Below are 1,647 nucleotides of genomic sequence, written 5' to 3'. Positions count from 1 at the left end.
GCTCAGAGAGGTCAGGTAACTCATCCTAGGCAACACAGGTAGTAAGAGGTAGAGCTGGGGTTTGAACCCAGGTCCCATCTGACTGCAAAACCCGTGCCCCTAACCGCTCTTGCCGTGCAGTCTAGTCCATCAGCTCACATCAGCGGGAGGTCCCAAACAGACGCTCTCACCGCTTTGTGCCTCCTCTTTTCCCTGTTAATGCAGCCCAGCGACACCAACTGTCTCCAGAAAACAAAGGCACCGGAACTTTACAAAGGGAGCAAATTATGAGAAAGACATTAAAAGCAAAGCACTCTCCTTCTCCCATCAACCAACCCTTGGGCTCTGCAAATCCCCAACCCACAAGAGGTGCCCTTATTTCATCCCCAGACCTTTTGCCTAGAAGGGTGACCACTCCCGCTGAATGTGCCTGTTGTCCCCGTTCACTCTTAAACGTGTTTCTATGTATTGGTCAAGAAGCTCTGCGGTCACCCTACCTATGAAGGGACACAGATGCCTCACACCTCGGGTTTTTGCAGCCACGACACACCTGTCTCCTCTGAGCCAGGGTAGGGAGTCCCACCCTTTGGGAAAAGTAGCCAACGTTTCTTTGAGGTGGGGGGAATAAGGAAGGGAGAAGCCAGGGATGTGATATGGAGGGGGTTCCCAGTACAATCCAGCTTGTTGGAGCTGGAGTGGTTGTGGAACAAGCCTGAATGAGCGCCTGGAGTGCACAGCTTGCCCTAGTTGGGAGCAGGCAGGGGTGAGCACAGCCCGCCCTCTCAGGCCAGCTGTACCTCAACTACAAGGCAGGTACAGAGCTGAAGAACACAAACTCCACTACAGGTCAATTCGGTTTGATAACGTTTAATTCACATTAAAATCGTTTTTAAAATAGGCAGAATGCCACTAGGCCCAAAACGGAAGTATCTGAAACTTCAGCGGGCTCCAGTTCTTTTAATGAAATCGTGGGTGGCTCTGAAGAGGGCTTTTGGTTTGATGCCCAGGATCCGCTCGAGGCAGCTCACTTGCGGCTTTTGTACCTAGAAACGGCCTTGGTGCCCTCGGACACGGCGAGCTTGCCGAGCTCCCCGGGCAGCAGCAGGCGAGCGGCGGTCTGGATCGCTCTGGACGTGATGATGGTCGAGTGACTGGTGTAACCGGCCAGGTGGGTGGCCTCTTCTGCGATGCGCTGGAAGATGTCTTTAAGTAAGCAATTTATGACGCCCACGGCCTTCCGGGAAATGCCGAGTTCAGAGTGAACCTTCTTCAGGACCCTGTAAATAAAGATGGAGAAGCCGTCGTGGCGGCATCGGCATCGCTTTCGCATCTTCTGCTCCTTAGTCTTAGAGCCAGCTTTCTTGGACTTCTTCCTGCTAGTGCAAACGCCAGAAGACGGCTCAGCCATGACAGAGGCAACTTGTCAGTACCTCGAAGGAAAAGAGAATGGCGGCTGGTTACCTGTTTCCAAGGGATTGACCCTGTGTTCCCTGACGACACGCCTAAACTCAATATCCCATTGGATAAAAGTGCAACGCCTGGGAGCCTGTCGTTAAGGGACACCGTCTTAAATGTGATTGGATAGTCCCATCAACCAATCAGAAATCGAAGCTATTAGAACGCCTAAAAGCTTCCTCTGTTTTCACTACTTGAGATATAATATATAAC

General features: G+C 51.9%; 1 protein-coding gene across 1 annotated transcript; it reads right to left on the bottom strand.

The window, feature by feature from the left end:
* Nucleotides 1-1,003: 1,003 nt before the first annotated feature.
* LOC126068912 (histone H2B type 1-B-like) lies at nucleotides 1,004-1,387 on the bottom strand. Its single transcript, XM_049871632.1, has one exon. It carries the CDS (start codon nucleotides 1,385-1,387, stop codon nucleotides 1,004-1,006), a length of 384 nt encoding a protein of 127 aa, XP_049727589.1.
* Between the last annotated feature and the right edge of the window lie 260 nt (nucleotides 1,388-1,647).

The sequence above is a fragment of the Elephas maximus genome, chromosome X (assembly GCF_024166365.1).
Source record: "Elephas maximus indicus isolate mEleMax1 chromosome X, mEleMax1 primary haplotype, whole genome shotgun sequence".
NCBI lineage: Eukaryota > Metazoa > Chordata > Mammalia > Proboscidea > Elephantidae > Elephas > Elephas maximus.
The sequence above is the reverse complement of the archived record's forward strand: the minus strand, read 5'-3'. Positions and strand labels throughout refer to the sequence as shown.